General features: G+C 47.5%; 1 protein-coding gene across 7 annotated transcripts in view; it reads left to right on the forward strand.

Annotated features, from left to right (window-relative positions):
- Positions 1-14,273, forward strand: part of MYO18A (myosin XVIIIA) — a 146,460-nt gene that overhangs the window by 68,943 nt on the left and 63,244 nt on the right. For all 7 annotated transcript variants that reach the window (XM_066636521.1, XM_066636516.1, XM_066636517.1 and 4 more), the window contains 5 exons: positions 3,774-3,947; positions 4,127-4,217; positions 4,909-5,101; positions 6,892-6,978; positions 13,668-13,809. In XM_066636521.1, the coding sequence (XP_066492618.1) occupies positions 3,774-3,947; positions 4,127-4,217; positions 4,909-5,101; positions 6,892-6,978; positions 13,668-13,809 (687 nt within the window). The remainder of the gene's footprint in view (positions 1-3,773; positions 3,948-4,126; positions 4,218-4,908; positions 5,102-6,891; positions 6,979-13,667; positions 13,810-14,273) is intronic.

Genomic DNA, 14,273 nt, shown 5'->3' on the forward strand with positions numbered 1-14,273 from the left:
TGCTAATGACTGGTTGGGGGGGGGTGGTTTGCAGGACACTGTTTGCTGCTAATGCCTGCCCTTAGGGGGAAGGAGTTTGTTTGATTAAGACATAGCGTGTGTGAAAAGCAAGGCATGTGCTCAGAGGTGTCAGTTTCTCTGGGTTAGAAGAAATGTCCTCTCTGGTAGGGTAGCGATTGGGTGGGTATATGTAGGATTTATTCCTCAGGAGTATCTCAATCTCTGGTTCATGCGATACAGAAAAGGAAACAAGGCACATTATCTTTAAATACGTTGCTTTTTTGCTGTTTAATTTTGAGTTGGCCTTTGACCTTTGCTGTGAATCTTTGCTGCGTCCCTCCCTTGTAATTGAATCTGAATTGGTGCTCCTGCCTTGGGGAAAAAATGTGAAATGTGCATCTCCCCACTCAAAAATCTTGGACTCCTTGGCAAGTAGCTCTCCTCCTGCTGCCCTCACCCCCAATGTTGAATGTGTAGGTCTGTCAATGTGGTTCGCCAGGCCTTGTCCCATCTGATGTGTCTGCAGGAAGCTTTTGTGTCACAGCTGTGTTCTAACTCCCTGTTTTTGTTTGCATGGTGCATGCTGTTCCCTTTGTAATGCAGACGACGATGAAGGTAATGCTCTCTCTATCTCTTTCTCTTTCTCCTTCTCTATCCCCTTTGCCTTTTCTTTTATCTACTTTTTCTCTGCCCTCCCCTGCACCCATGTTTGTTGCAGTCTGGTGCAGACTGTCTGTCAGCCCTCTAGCCTTTTTTGGTGGGACAGGGAGTTGGAGTCACAATTTTCAGCTCATGCCTCTTGCTAGTACTTTTGAGGAATTGTCATGGTGTTTTGCAGTGGTGTTCTTCCCTCTGTGACTTGATGAGTGTGGGCTCAGGGAAGGGAACTGGCAGCTCTATAGGCTGCAGTGCCCCAGATCTTGTGGACTGCATGCATCTTTGTAACAAAAGCACCAGTTGCTAAAGATCTCTGTGGAGAAGCATGCTTGGTCTTCGTAGCACTGAAATTACTTGCTCCCCTAGAGCTCTCACAAGAGCAGGGTGACCAGATACAATGGAGGACACAGTACCTATACCTTTAACCATTGTATAGAAGAGGGAATTTTGACAGGCGCAGCTCAACATGGGAGGGTTTAAAAAGCTGCACCTACCCAAATTCCCTCTTCTGTGCAATGGTTAAAGATGTAGGCACTCTGTCCTCCATTGTATCTGGTCACCCTGCACAAGAGTCCATGCCCAAGTGCATTCTGTGTAAGTCTCTTCTTGTTGGGCAGTCATGTGATACCCTGGATAAAATTGGAAAGGGGGCGTTTTTTCCTAGTTTGAGTAGTCTGATTCTCCTTGGTTCTCCTTGCTGCCTGCAAGCCATGCTGACTTATTGGGAAACCCCAATAAACCCCTGCCCCCCGTTCGCTTCCTGTATATAGTAGCCTGAAATTGGGAACTGGAGGGATCTCCCAGCTGGATGAAAATCCTGAAATTTACCACCCTATTCTGTTTGGATACTAGTGTGATTGACAGGTGAGATGAGGGTTCAAGTCCCCTCATGTCACGTATATAAACACATACATCCAAGAAATATCTTTTTGAGCAGAGCAGAATACAGTTAGAAAGATGCCTCCCTGGAAGAGGGCAGCCATGTGAAACAAACAAAAGCCCCTTCGTGGGGGTTTCTATTAGCTGGAAGGAGCCCTTTTTGCCAGGGTAGGGACTGGGATGAGTCACAAGGGGAACCTCAACAGCCTTCAGACCAAGCAGGGTGCTGGTCACTCACTACACAGATATAGTGTGGGAGCCAGGTGAGATGGGTGTTTGACCAGATAAATATAGCTGCATGGTGCTTATTGCTGTGGTCTTCCTTGGCAGGGGCTTTAATACTGGGATGGGTGTGGTGTGATTGGCTGCCAGATGTAGTCTGTGTCTTGTTACTTTATTAGGAAAGTGGGCAGGGCAGAAGGTGCAATTTTCTGCTGTTCTCCCCTTCCTCATTGTTCCTTATGGGGTCACTCCTATCTGCATCAACTCTATGGTTGGTTTAGCATCTTTCTGGCACCAGGGGCATATCTGTTGTCTGAAGAAGGTTTAGGTTATGTTCTACATAGAATCCTCCTGATTCTTCCTGCTTCCCTTCCACAGCAAACCTCTCCATTGGCAGTGTTGTGTTTTGACCTCTCCACTGGTAGCATTGTGCTGGTGTCTGAGTGATGTTTGAGCTATGCCAGCATCACGTTTTTCTGGTGGTGTGCTGGTGTCTGTGGCACGTCCTTCAGTGGGCAGGCTTCTGTACTAGAGGGGCTGTTCTTTCTCCAGTGGAGATACACTGGTATATCTTGAGAATAGGATTGGGCCTTTAGTGTAATTTGCTCTGAAGCTCTGGTGTATGGCCTTTACACTGTCCTTGAATTTTTTTCCTGCTACCTCCTGTATTGCATGGCATTGCAGACTGCTAAGATCTCTAGTTGTGTGTAGCGAAACCTCATAGTATTAATTTGTAGACACCATCTGGTCTTTCAGGACACCATGTACAAGCGAGAAATGCCCAAGCATAGCTTGTGACTATTTGGTAGACAAGTGATTATTTTGTCTGTTAACTTGACTTTTGAAAACCCGAGACTTCTTGTAAAAATCAGAACCTGCGAACGAGTCCCCCCCCCCCCCCCCGGGGGAGGGCCTATGTTTCCTGCAACGGGTGTGTTCCACTGTGCTGACCTCTTCACTAGTGGCATGGCAGCTTCCAGATGCATGGTGATGATGTTTAATGTCATTGCCAGACTTCTGGGAAAACCAGGCTCTGCAGAGCTGTGCTTCAAGCCATACAGTTGCCCAGTTAAACAGGAACCCCGCCAGGGGGCACTTCCTGCTAGGTCTTTCAGGGTGGATGGTGTGCTAAAGTGGTGAAACTGCCACAAGGTAATGTTTCTTTGGCACAGAAAATATACTCATGAATTGTGCCACCCTTACACCAGGAATCCAGTGAAGTGGCAGCTTGCTGCTTCCTTACTTGCTCTGTATTTCAAAGGAATTTGAGGGGGCAAGAGAGAAACCATCTTGTTCTTGGCCTGGCCCCCCCTGCCAATCGGCACCCCCTGCCAATCCAACATTGGAGATGACCACCACAGTCAGTCTCATGGACAGGTTGGCCCTGCTGTCGTCACCTGTCAAATGAAATGAAAGAGCTCCCATGTTTTAATGAAGAATGGCTGTTGGCCCCTGATCACCCCCTACTTTGTGACTTTGTCCTGTTGCATTTCTTTTTCCCCACATGCCCCCTTCTGGCAAGGCAGGGAGGGTTGGAGCTCCATTCTTTCTCCCTCAGTGGCTCACTGCCATGATTAGCCTGGCAGAGGCATTAAGCGGTTGACCTCCAATCTCTTCTCATCAGACTCATAAATACATTTTCATTATGTCTCTTTCCCTCCTCGCATTTCCCCCCTCCACCTCCCTCTTTCTTTCTTGCTCTTTAATTCTGTACAATGAGAATGATGACAAGGCCAGGCAGTGGGTCCTGGCATGCTGAGCCCTGATAAAGTGCGATCCCTCCCTTAATGAAATTTTCCTTTCTCCTCCGTGCTTGTGCACTGAGAATGAGACACTTGCTCTGTCTCTCTAGGAGACTCTTCTCTTTCCCCCAGCTCTGGCTTACACATTTTGGGGGTCACTATTGATTGGGGGGGGGAATGAATGTACTGTGTCCCTTAATGGAAAGAGCTGTGGGTCCTCACTGGGCTGACCTTTTGTCTTCCTGAATTGGCACCAACTCTCTTCTCTTTCAGCTGGGAGAAAGCAATTTGCTCGCCATGAGTGGGCCCAGAAAGCTGCCTACCTTCTGGGCTGCACCCTGGAAGAGCTCTCTTCCTCTATCTTCAAGCATCAACCCAAAGGGACCCTGCAGAGGTCCACCTCTTTTCGCCAAGGACCAGATGAATCTGCATTGACTGATGGCCCAGGTACGCACAGCTAGTGGAAGGGAGGCGCTTTAATTGGACAGGTTGTCCTTTTGGTCTCCCCAGTCTAGCTCTCTGGTGGCTACCTTGTCACTTTTCCAAAGAGCTTTTCAGTAGTGCAGAGGATTGCTAGGGGGGAATCCTGTAGCCTCACTTTGGCTCTCTGTGTCCTGGTCCCACAGGTCCAAAGGCATCTGCTTTGGAGTGTCTGGAGGCCCTCGCTTCGGGCTTGTACTCAGAGCTGTTCATGCTGCTCATCTCGCTCCTCAACAGGTACAGACAAGCCGGTGCTTTGTGTACCTCAGTGCAAAACCTTCTTCTGTCTTTCCTGCCAGCCAGCGAATATTAACAAGCTCCATCAATGCATCAAACCTTTCCAGACCCCGAGTGCATTAGCTGAACTAATGATGGAAAAAGCTTTTACACCTGTCAGAACTTTCCCATTACCGCTGTGCAGCGTTCCTTTTGCAGAGCAGTGCGCAGTGGGCCTCTTGCCCTTTGGGTCACTTGGCTGGTGCTGGATGGCTGCAGAATAGGTGGCTGGCTGGGAGGGGGCTTGGGTAGTAGAGCTTGGATGAGACTCCATGTGGAGGGACCAGGGCTACATTGCCATGTAGAGGCACACACTTAGTTTGGGTGCTTTCTTTGTTCTTTCTGTGCATGAGTTGTGGCATGTGAACCTGTATCTTCCCCCAATCTGTACAGTCAGGAGCAGGCAGAAGGTAGATTGGTGTCTGCTGGTAGATTGCTGAATACTTTGTGGTTGATCAGCAGAGATCCCGATAGCAGCAACAATAGGTCTCTGTGCAGAACCTGCAGGACTCTTGTTTGCCAGACTGATTGAGCTATGTGTGCAGCTCAGCATGGGGGAGCCATTGGGGGAGAGGAATGTGCTTCCCACACTGAGCACTTGTGGGCCCAAGAGTCCCTCACCCGCTCTAACCCTCTCTTTCTTTTTGCTCAGGGCTCTCAAATCCAGCCAGCGCTCCTTGTGTTCCATGATGATTGTGGACACCCCAGGTTTCCAGAACCCCGAGATGGCTGGCCAGAGCCGTGGGGCCTCTTTTGAAGAACTGTGCCACAATTATGCCCAGGAGCGTTTGCAGACACTTTTCCATGAACGCACATTTGTGCAGGAGCTGGAGCGATACAAGGAGGTATTGTTGTTGGGTTTGGGGTGTCCAGCAATGGTGCTGCTGGTGAAAAGGGCTCATGGCCAAAACTTGATTCCCAGTGTTGAAGCAGCAGTGCCTGGGCCAGATCTTGACTGCGGTGGTGTGGACAAGAGTGTTCCCAAACCATATGCAGGGACCTTGTCTCTCACATGTCTAATCCTTTTCTGCGCTACCTTCTAACTGAGACCTTGTGGGCAGCTGATTGAAACCCAAGGGCGAGGAGAAGAGAGCCTCATTTAGATGCCCCTATTAACCCTAATCAGTAGCTTTCTAATCTGCTATCTCCTAGGAGCAGGGTTTTTTTTCTGAGGGTTTTAAAAATTATTGTTCTCATTCCCCAGTTGGCATGAGTTTAAGGTGGTTAACGCCTTATTGTGGTGTTCTTACAAATGACTAAAAGAAGATCAAATCACTTGACCTGTTTTCTGAGTTTCCTTGGTGAGGTGTGTGTAACGCAGTCCCTCCTGAATGGGATTCTATATAAAATGGTTAGTATGACATTAAGCACTGCATAAATATTCTGGATACATTATTGAAGCTCCTGTGAATCCAAAGTGCTTATCCAAGGGGAGGTTGCCCGCTGAATTTCTGCAGGCGTTATTGGGCCTGCTGGCTTCTAATTGAGAGGCATTACCGGATCAGGGACTCATGCAGAGGTAGGTTCTGTTGTAGGGAGCTCTTATTCTTACAGACTTGAAAAGTGAGCTCTTTTGGGTGTAAGAATAAGTGCCATCGCAGTTTTAATTCAGGAAAAAAATTGCCACAGCTATGGCTGTTAGAAGTTTGGGAAACCCTGACAACAGCAGTGTCTACACAAAGGTCTTCCCATCTCATATCCCACATCCACCAAGGCAATAACAGCAAGTGGCAGAACGAGAATGTATCCATGCATAGGTGTTGCAAAGAAGTGTATCATCGAGCATTAAATAGCCATTGTAGTCCATGGATCCGTAATAGAACTTTAAAAAGAGCCTTGGGAGTACAATAAACCATGTTACAATAGCTCACAAATGTTACAGGTATAGTTCTTAATGTCACTTGTGGAAATGTTCAGTGTCCACGTTTGAGAGAGTTGGCCATTCAAAGCCACGTGCCATGGCTCAGAACATTACTATGTTCTGAGCCATGTGTGTTTCTGTCATCTTCCAAAATCTCACCACTTTTTTGAATTCTGAGACTTAGAAACAAAAGTTCTGCAAGTGGAATATGCCTTTTCCTCCTGAAACAAAACCAGGTTTCATTCTGTTTCTGTGACTGATTTTTTTAAATAGTTTAAATAGAAGGCAATCAGTAGTGGAGATCACAAGTGATGTTTCCAAGCTTTTCTTGGTCATCATTTAGGACTAGAAACTTGCTTTTAAAGATAAAATGCATTCACATTTTTGCAGAATGCTGTGTTTGCTGGGCTAGTCTGCAGGCTTGCATGATACAACCCGTATTGGAGATGGAGAAGGAGGAATATTGTCAAAAGCCATATTGAAATTGAGAAAAGTTTTAAACAGACTCCCCGCCTGATGAATGGACTGGCAAGGGCATCCCCCTCTCTGCTCTTTATAGCAGGAATCTTCTTTTATTCAGGAATGGGCAGGAGGCGGGACACTGCCAGAGGGCTGTCCAGGGAAACCCCTGCTGTGTGTGAGACCTTGCCCTGTAGATTCTCTTCTGACTAATGCACTGACTATAGTTTGTCTCTCTCTTTTTCTGGGTACCGTTAACTGTGATCTGTAGTGACACGGGCCACTAATCACTCCTCCTCTGTCCGTCCTCTCTAGGAAAACATAGACCTTTCCTTAGATGCCTTAGAGCCCAATACATCTGGCTCTGTAGCCACAGTAGACCAAGCATCACACCAGGCACTGGTAAGCTGCATGCAAGGGCTTTTCATGGGGATGACCAATGCTCTCTGTTCTGTTGCGTCCCTCCCTTGTTCCCTTCCCTTGCCTCTATTGCTCTGCTTGTTCTCCAGCTGTGCCGCTGCTTGACGTGTGGGGGATGGGTTTTTGTGGTCGTACTGGGAACAGAGAGTGAGGCAGTTCTCTTTGCACTCACTCCCTGGGGAGCAAATGGAACTTGGCCCTGTTTGGTTGCAAGTGTACCTCTCTGCTTCTGGGCTCTTATCAGGCAAGACTAGACCACAGTGTGGGGGAAGCCCAGAGCAAGAACTGTGTGATGGAAACTGGCAGCATTGCAAGACTGATCACGGTTTGGGAAGGAACTTGTGCCAGATTGGCCAGTAATACTGGATGCCTATTGTTGCTTAGTTTGGGAACTTTGAATGTTGTCCGCTCCAATGTGTGACCTTGCAGATCAGACTAAATTGGACCTCTCTAATCCTGTGGTCTGTTTCCAGCAGCAACCAGTCAGATGCTCTGGGAATTCTATAATCGTGTCCTTTGCACCTGGTCTTTGGGAAACATACTGCCACTGTGGAAGGTTCCTTTAGCCACTACGGCTATGGTTGATAGTCTTCCTCAAATTGGTCTAATCTTTTGTCTCACCTACTTGAGTGATCCTGAGCTGCTAATCTGCAAGCACCTTTCTGTAGTGCATTTTCTTTTGGCTTGTAGCACGCGTTGTGCTGTGGGGGTTGATTGGGGTGCTGGTGGTAGAGGTGAAGACAGATGGACTAACTTACTGAATTGAACCAGATGGTGTTTGGTCCGTTTTTGATTGGGGCAAAATCGGGGATGTTTTCCAACAGGATGCTTGTGAGATGCATGCAGTAAAGTCAATTAGATTATTCCAGTATAGGCTGTTGCTGTTCCAATGTGTATATTAACCCAGATTTACTCGCCTGTGCCAAGTGGTGGGGTGGGGATGATCCTGCACCTGAAGCATGTTGTGGTTTGGTGGGAGGCTGGAGAGAGGACGGGAATGAGTGTGGATAGCAAGCACCTCAGCTAAAGCTGAGGGAATCAACCTCCTTGCTGGAAGCGGCACCTTGGCAGTCCGTTTATCTTTCCAATTAGCCCGTGCTAACGAGAAGAGTGCGCTGGCTCCTGGTAGGGAGACGACTGTCAGGGTTAGTTAGGGCTTTGCTCTGATCTGTGCCGATCTTCCTGATTAGTGAGGGAGCGTAGGTACGTTTACACACACTTGTGTGTGTGTGAGAAGGGAAAGGAGAGCGCAGCTCTGAGTTTATGCCGAGGCAAAATCTGCCTGAGTTATCTCTGCGATGCTGGGACTCTGAGCCAAATTAGAAGAGCCACATCTGAGGACCAGACTGAACATGGTGACACAAAACTGTCGTGGGCGGTAGAGAAACAAGGAGAATAGGGCTGATATTGATAGCAAAAATGGTGCATAGATGAGGAGTGTAGAAAGATCTCTCCTTTGGTCTACTACTTTTCTTGCAGCTGCTCACTGTGAGTGCTTTTCTTGTCAGCTAGAATTCAATCCAGGAAGGGAGCTAGGCTGGGCAAAAAGCATTTATGGGGAGAGGGCCTGCGGTGGAGGGAAGCAACAAGGATGGGAGGGTTCATTACTCCCTACCAGCACATTCCTTCTACTGTTAAAATCGAACTCTTCTGTCATCCTCCTCCTTATATGATTGGAGCTGCCTCCAATTTAAGCACACTGCTGCCATCACATCTGGCTTGGTCTTGGTCCCTGTAAGCCTTGGGGCTGTGTCAGGGGCAGCATGGCTCAGACCGCTGCCTGATGCCCCCTCAGAGTCCGCTGCCTCTGCACAACAAAATCTCCCAACGTTCCCAAATTCCGACCGTGCTGTTTGAGCTCTGCTGTGAAACCTTGACATGCATTCATGATGTCCCTGTAAACGAAACCAGAAATCCCACATGTAGGAGGATTTCCTACTACAGGCAGGACTAGATTGGACTAGATGGCCTTGTGGGTTCCTTCCAACTCTGATTCTATGTTCAGGTTTCACAGTAGGACATGAGGAGCATGGTAAGAAGGGGAATATTCTGCTTCTGGAAAGCATATCATTGCCACGTGCATTGGCGGCATGTTGGAGGGAGACGGTGGTGGCAGCAGACTTGGGATGAAAGGCATCTTAATCTGCTGTCTTTTCAGGCCCCTTGTGGTCTGCCACTGATGAAACCCACATCAGGTGGTTGCATGAATGAACTGGTAGTAGACTGTGTGGTTACAGGAGCCATGCTGGATGTCTTTGGTCTTCCTTTCCATGCCAGACCTCTCTTTTAGGAGGTTTACATTTTTTCTTTCCTAGAGTTGAAGTGATATAAGAGATGGGCTGGTATAAGAGATGGACTGTTGGGCCGGACTGTGTATGCTTTTGGCCAAGAGTACATTATCAGAGCCCTGCTGGATTAGACTGTGAGCCTGTCTTGTCTTGCATGTAATTGTTGACTGTGGCCAAACCAATGACTCTGGAAGGCTCACAAGTAGGGACTTAAGGTCTCTGCTATTTGAATATTCAGTGCTGGGTTGTAGAGGTGGGGGCTGCCTGTGAAACTGCTGATTCATTTACCTGTCCTAGCCAATAGCTTTTGATAGACCTCTGCTACTCTAGGAGTTTGTCTAATCCCTTTCAAAACTCTCTGAGTCAGTGGCTATTGCCCCGTCTTGTGGCAGCAAGTTCTATAAATGAATGCTGGTTTCAGAAAGAAGAATTGCTTTTGTCCGTTGTGACTTTACCATCAGTCAGACTTTATTGGGTGATCTTGAATACTAGTGTTATGAGAAGGGGAGAAAAATGCCTCCATCCCATGTATGATTTTATAAGCCTGTATAATGTCCATCCCCTGCTGATTTTTGTGTCTTTAAAAATGACACAAAATAAATAGGTTTTTAAAGGGTTTTCATAGTCTTTCAAAAAGCTGTATAGCCTGATTGACCTAACTTGACAGCAGGACAAAGGAAATGCGTGTGCCTGTCAAGGGAAGTGTAAGCTGCCTTGGGCCCCTTTTAAACTCTCCTGAAAATGATTGTTTGTTCCCAGTGTTATTTTCATGTTGTGAGATACAATGCAGCTTTTCCTACATGGCAAGGAGGAGAGGGAGAACAGCAAGAAGAGAGCGTAGGCATCTTTCAGCCCGGAAGGTCTCTTTCTGTGGGTATGATTGGCTACCATCTCTACTGGGTGTCAGATCTTGTGGGATGGTGGGGGGTGGAACTGTGGATATTGGAGAAGCCAAGGAACAGAGGCTGCCTGTTGGTGCAGGGCTGATGACTTTAGCTCTCCCCCTCCCAGATAGCACATTTGGGTCTTGCTTTTTCTTTGTCCACTGGTACTTACACCTCTTGGTTATCCTTCTGCCAGTATTAGCTTAGGAAAAGTTTAGGAGCCCCACTGCTGCTGATTTATGACATTTTCAAACCTTCGCGCCCCCCCATGTCACCATTTAACTTTTGCTGTTAATTGTGCCTTTGCTTGCCTGCTCTTTCCAAGTATCTAAAATGTTAAAAGCCAGTTACGGCAAAGAATGTGTGCACTTTTTTCAAAATGTGTTACTGTCGAGCAGACTAACTCTTGCATACATACACCCAGCACGCATTGGTTTTGTTGTATACCTCAAAGCGCATGCAAAGAGTCATGTTTCCTAGCAAAATGCTGTGGGGCTGGATATATTGAGGGGTGCTGTGGGAGAGATTCTGCTGGAGTGTCGGCCGGTAGCTCCAGTGACCCCAAAGCAAAGCTTTCCTGGGTGGGTGGGTGGGTGGGGCAGGAAGCGCCAGGCAGGAAGACACTGTTTTGTGGCTGTCGCCCTCGGAGCCCATAATTTTCCTTTTCCATTAGGGTTTGGACCAATAAAGAAGTGGGGAGGCGGCGAGGCTTGAAAGTCCCTGCTGCTGCTTGTCATTCTAATGGAGGGCCCTGTTAGCATGCTACAGCTCCGGTGCTGATGAATTTCGGCAGTTTGTGCCGCATTAGGAGGCAGAAACCCCCCCACCCCCTCCTTTGCTTATTCTTCTGGCAGTGATTACTTGCAAGGGAAGGAGCTTTTTGTACTCAGTGGCAAGAAGCAACCGCCTCTAAAACATTCCCATTGTAACTCTCCCCAGGAAGTGAGGACCATGGAGCTCCTCCTTCCCATCCCTCTATTCTTATTTTTTTCAAATTACTGCACACCACTTGGGCCTGTGGGTAGGCCCTTAGGGCAGCTCACAATTAAAAAAAAAAATCACCCTTAACACACAGTTGATAAAACATAACTTCCCAGTTGCAAATAATGAATTCTGCAATAATCAAAAGCAGTCACAGCACCTGCTGCCGTGGATCAAAATGAGCCATTCTGGAGTAGGTGATATTAGTTCAAAGTGACCCTAGCAGAGCATTTAATAGGGATCTCTTTCTGCTGTGCTGGGAATGCTGCTGTAGCTTTTCCCTCTGTTGTAAGATTTGAGGCCACTGCTGTCACTGTGTTTGCCTCTGTGAGAGAGATTTGAGAGTGTGAGAAATGCTAGATAGTGGCTCCCCCCCCCCACATATTTGTGGACAGGATGGCACAGTAATCTCTCTTCGTTAAAATGCACATGGTACCCCTGCCATAGGGGTGGATGATCAACTTTGTGGAGCCTTGGGGCACTGATTCCTAATTACCAGAAGTTTCACTTGTGACTTTACCAGCGCCTGGAATTTCACCAGGCGCTGCCTTTGCTTACGGTCTTAACACAGTACTGTAAAGGCTAGAAATGTGTGTGTTTTTCCTTTTTAAAAAGTGCAAGCTACGGGATTTAGAATGCTGAGTTCTACACCAACTCAGAATCCCGCACTTGCAGTGTGTCATCGCAGAAGCACAACCTTACATTACTTATCGCTGACTCTTGCTCAAAAAATCTTTTCCATTTAGAAAAGGAAATAAATCAAATACACTTAGTCCTCAAGATGTATGCCAGTTTTGTTCCTGAGGTTTGTCCAGAAGTCAGAACTTATGTAAATTGAACCAGCTGGCTCTTGCTGGTCCAGCACTTTTGTGCCTGCATAAAATGTTTTTAAAATTGGTCAGTTGTGTTTAATAAAGTGGCCCGAGTCAGGCTCAAGCCGCAGTCAGGTGTCTTAATTGGGGGGATGTGAGGGTAAATAGAATGCTAGATGCAGGGGAGTGGCTGCAAGGTGCTCCTTGAGGCATATGATGGGCCGCTGTGAGATACAGGATGGGCCCTGGACCTGATCCAGTAGGGCTCTTATGTTCTGTGTCTGTGTGAAAGTTTGGGCGTAGACATTCGTCACTTGAGGACCCCAGTGCATGTGTATTTTTAATTTTAATGCATTGCTTTTCAGTCTGTTTAAGAAAACCTAGGTAAATAATACTGCTGTGTTCCTTTCCTGCTTTACTTGGGAAGCCACCTGTGCCCCCAAATTAGGCAATACAGCAGGGCCAAGTGTCCTGCTTCAATAGCTGGAGAGCAAGGCCAGGTTGGTGAGAAGACCAGACCAATACAGCAGTTCCTGTAGTTGATGGGTCCAGCAGAGCAAGCCAGGCAACAAACTGGGAGAATGGTGTAGAAGGTGGCAGGCAGAGAACTATCTGAACATTCAGAGGAATTGTTTGGTGGCTTCCCCTTGCAGTGGGTTGCTCAGGCTAGGGGTGTGCTTCAGATGAAGAAGCTATACAAAGAGGTTGAAGCTTGGGATTGACTCCTTGTTGTCTTCTGATTCCCAGGATCAGGAGGGTTTTGGTGTTTGTAGTTTGTAGCTCTTGTGTCCCACTGCTGCACCGTGGAGAGGAGGATTGGTGCCTGACCTAGAAGGCATCATGCAGGTACTGAACAAGACACCAGTCTTGAATCCAGAAGAATCCCTAGCATTTGGGCTGGGACTGCCTATAGCTTAGTGCTAGAATCCATAGTTCGCAATCAGAAGGTCCCATGTCAGTCTTTGGCAGCAGCTGCAAACAGGGCTGGGAAAACCACTAAGTCTGGGTAGATGCTGCTAAGTTAGATCAACCAATAGCCTGACGTGGTATAAGGCAGATTTTCGTGTTCAAGAACGGACAGTGCTGGAAGGTTTGCTTGACCCATTAAAATGAGGCTCCTTTGAGGAAGGTCCAGGAGAATGACCTTTTAAAAAAACAACTGGAGAATCCCAGCCCTGTCCCCCCACTGCCTAACTGCAACCTGAGTCAGTGAAGGCACCATCAAGCAATATCAAACCACGCTGAGGCAGGTGTGTGTGTGTGGAGAACAGCTGCTCCAATTGCTCCCTGCTGGGTCGCAGGGAGTAATTTTGCTGCTTAAGCCTCCAGATTGAATTTCTACCGAGTAAACGTCTCGTGCTGGAACATTTTACTAGACAATGTGTGTTTCTCCTGTCTCTGGTATTAAGTATTGATTCTTCCTTGGCAAAGTATTGTTTTTTGCACTAGAGCCGAGCAAGGCTTTCCTCGTGCTTGCACCGCTTCATTGCTTCGATGTTGGGGCTTTCCTGAGGCCGGCTTTGGCATGTGCATGTGTGGGAGGGTTGGGGAGGGACTTAACAGCACTCCTTTCAGTCCCTCGGCACTTCCAACCTTCTTGGCCAAGGTGTGTACCCCACCCACCCCTCACCTAACCTCTTCGGTGATCCCAGCTACCTAGCGAGTGGAGTTTTGGACTTGAGTGATGTCTTGGACCCTTTTTCCAGGTCCGCTCTCTTGCCCGTACTGACGAGGCCCGTGGCCTGTTGTGGCTGCTAGAAGAGGAGTCCCTTCAGCCTGGAGGTAACGAAGACACCCTGCTGGAACGACTGTTCACCTACTTTGGCCCGCAAGATGGGGACAAAAAAGGTAAAGGGATGGGAGAGCTGGGATTTGCTCAAGACTTGGAACTTGGTTCTATCCAAGGAAGGTGGCATTGAATGTTATTTTACAGGTTACTTTACAGGTTACTTTATTCAAGGTCTGTCTTTCACAAACAACCACAGCAGAAATGCCAGCAAAAGAAAAAGCAATCAATTGAAAGTGTACAAAATTTTACAAATAAAAGCAGTAGAATAGGACCAACAACAAAGCAGTTGGCAGCTGTAACAAGCTGCAAGAGCAGTGTGAAAACATTGCCTGCTAAAAATTTCGGGAGAATAACATTCTCTTCATCTGGCACCTAAAAGTGAATAAAAGGGCACCAGGATGTGGAGCAAGAGTTATCTGCTGCCTGGATACCAACACTGAGAAGGCCCTCTTTCTGGCTGCCTTAGCCTGAAGCTCTCAAGATTGGGACACTTAGTGTGCTGCCTCTTGTCAAGTTCATAAGG

The sequence above is a fragment of the Tiliqua scincoides genome, chromosome 8 (genome assembly GCF_035046505.1).
Source record: "Tiliqua scincoides isolate rTilSci1 chromosome 8, rTilSci1.hap2, whole genome shotgun sequence".
Taxonomy (NCBI): Eukaryota; Metazoa; Chordata; class Lepidosauria; order Squamata; family Scincidae; genus Tiliqua; species Tiliqua scincoides.